The sequence below is a fragment of the Branchiostoma belcheri genome, unplaced genomic scaffold (genome assembly GCF_001625305.1).
Source record: "Branchiostoma belcheri isolate BF01 breed outbred unplaced genomic scaffold, Haploidv18h27 scaffold47, whole genome shotgun sequence".
Taxonomy (NCBI): domain Eukaryota; kingdom Metazoa; phylum Chordata; class Leptocardii; order Amphioxiformes; family Branchiostomatidae; genus Branchiostoma; species Branchiostoma belcheri.
Window position 1 is genome coordinate 1,755,194 of NW_017804098.1, and position 606 is coordinate 1,755,799.

The 606-nt window shown below is 39.4% G+C and overlaps 1 protein-coding gene across 1 annotated transcript in view; it reads right to left on the bottom strand.

The window, feature by feature from the left end:
• Nucleotides 1-194: 194 nt before the first annotated feature.
• LOC109479205 (protein arginine N-methyltransferase 1-like) overlaps nucleotides 195-606 on the bottom strand; it is an 8,882-nt gene continuing 8,470 nt past the window's right edge. The window contains exon 9 of the mRNA XM_019781098.1: nucleotides 195-392. Coding sequence (XP_019636657.1) covers nucleotides 273-392 — 120 coding nt within the window. The 3' untranslated portion in view covers nucleotides 195-272. The remainder of the gene's footprint in view (nucleotides 393-606) is intronic.

Sequence of the window (606 nt, forward strand, 5' to 3'; positions counted from 1 at the left end):
CTGAACAGTTACTAGTCAGTAGTGTACATGATATGTGATCCGTTGGGGGGGTACTGAACAGTTACTAGTCAGTAGTGTACATGATATGTGATCCGTTGGGGGGTACTGAACAGTTACTAGTCAGTAGTGTACAAGATATGTGATCCGTTGGGGGATACTGAACAGTTACTAGTCAGTAGTGTACATGACATGTGATCCGTTGGGGGATACTGAACAGTTACTAGTCAGTAGTGTACATGATATGTGATCCGTTGGGGGATACTGAACAGTTACTAGTCAGTAGTGTACATGATATGTGATCCGTTGGGGGATACCGGACAGTAGTGGTAGTAAGTCTGGGTCGAAGACGTCTCCTTGTAGTCGATCTTCAACTGGAACTCCAGGTCTCTCTCCTGTAGACACAGAACAAGTATTTGAAAATGTTCATTAATAAAAATTATTCTCCCACGAATGAAAAAAATTCTAATATACTATCATCACATAATAAAATGATAATGCATTTATACGTGAAGTTCGAAAATGATATCTGTTGAAAGGGCGTGAGGTGTGAAATTAAATCGAATATGTCCTCAATTATGTGCGCAATATAGTTATCTAAATGTGTGT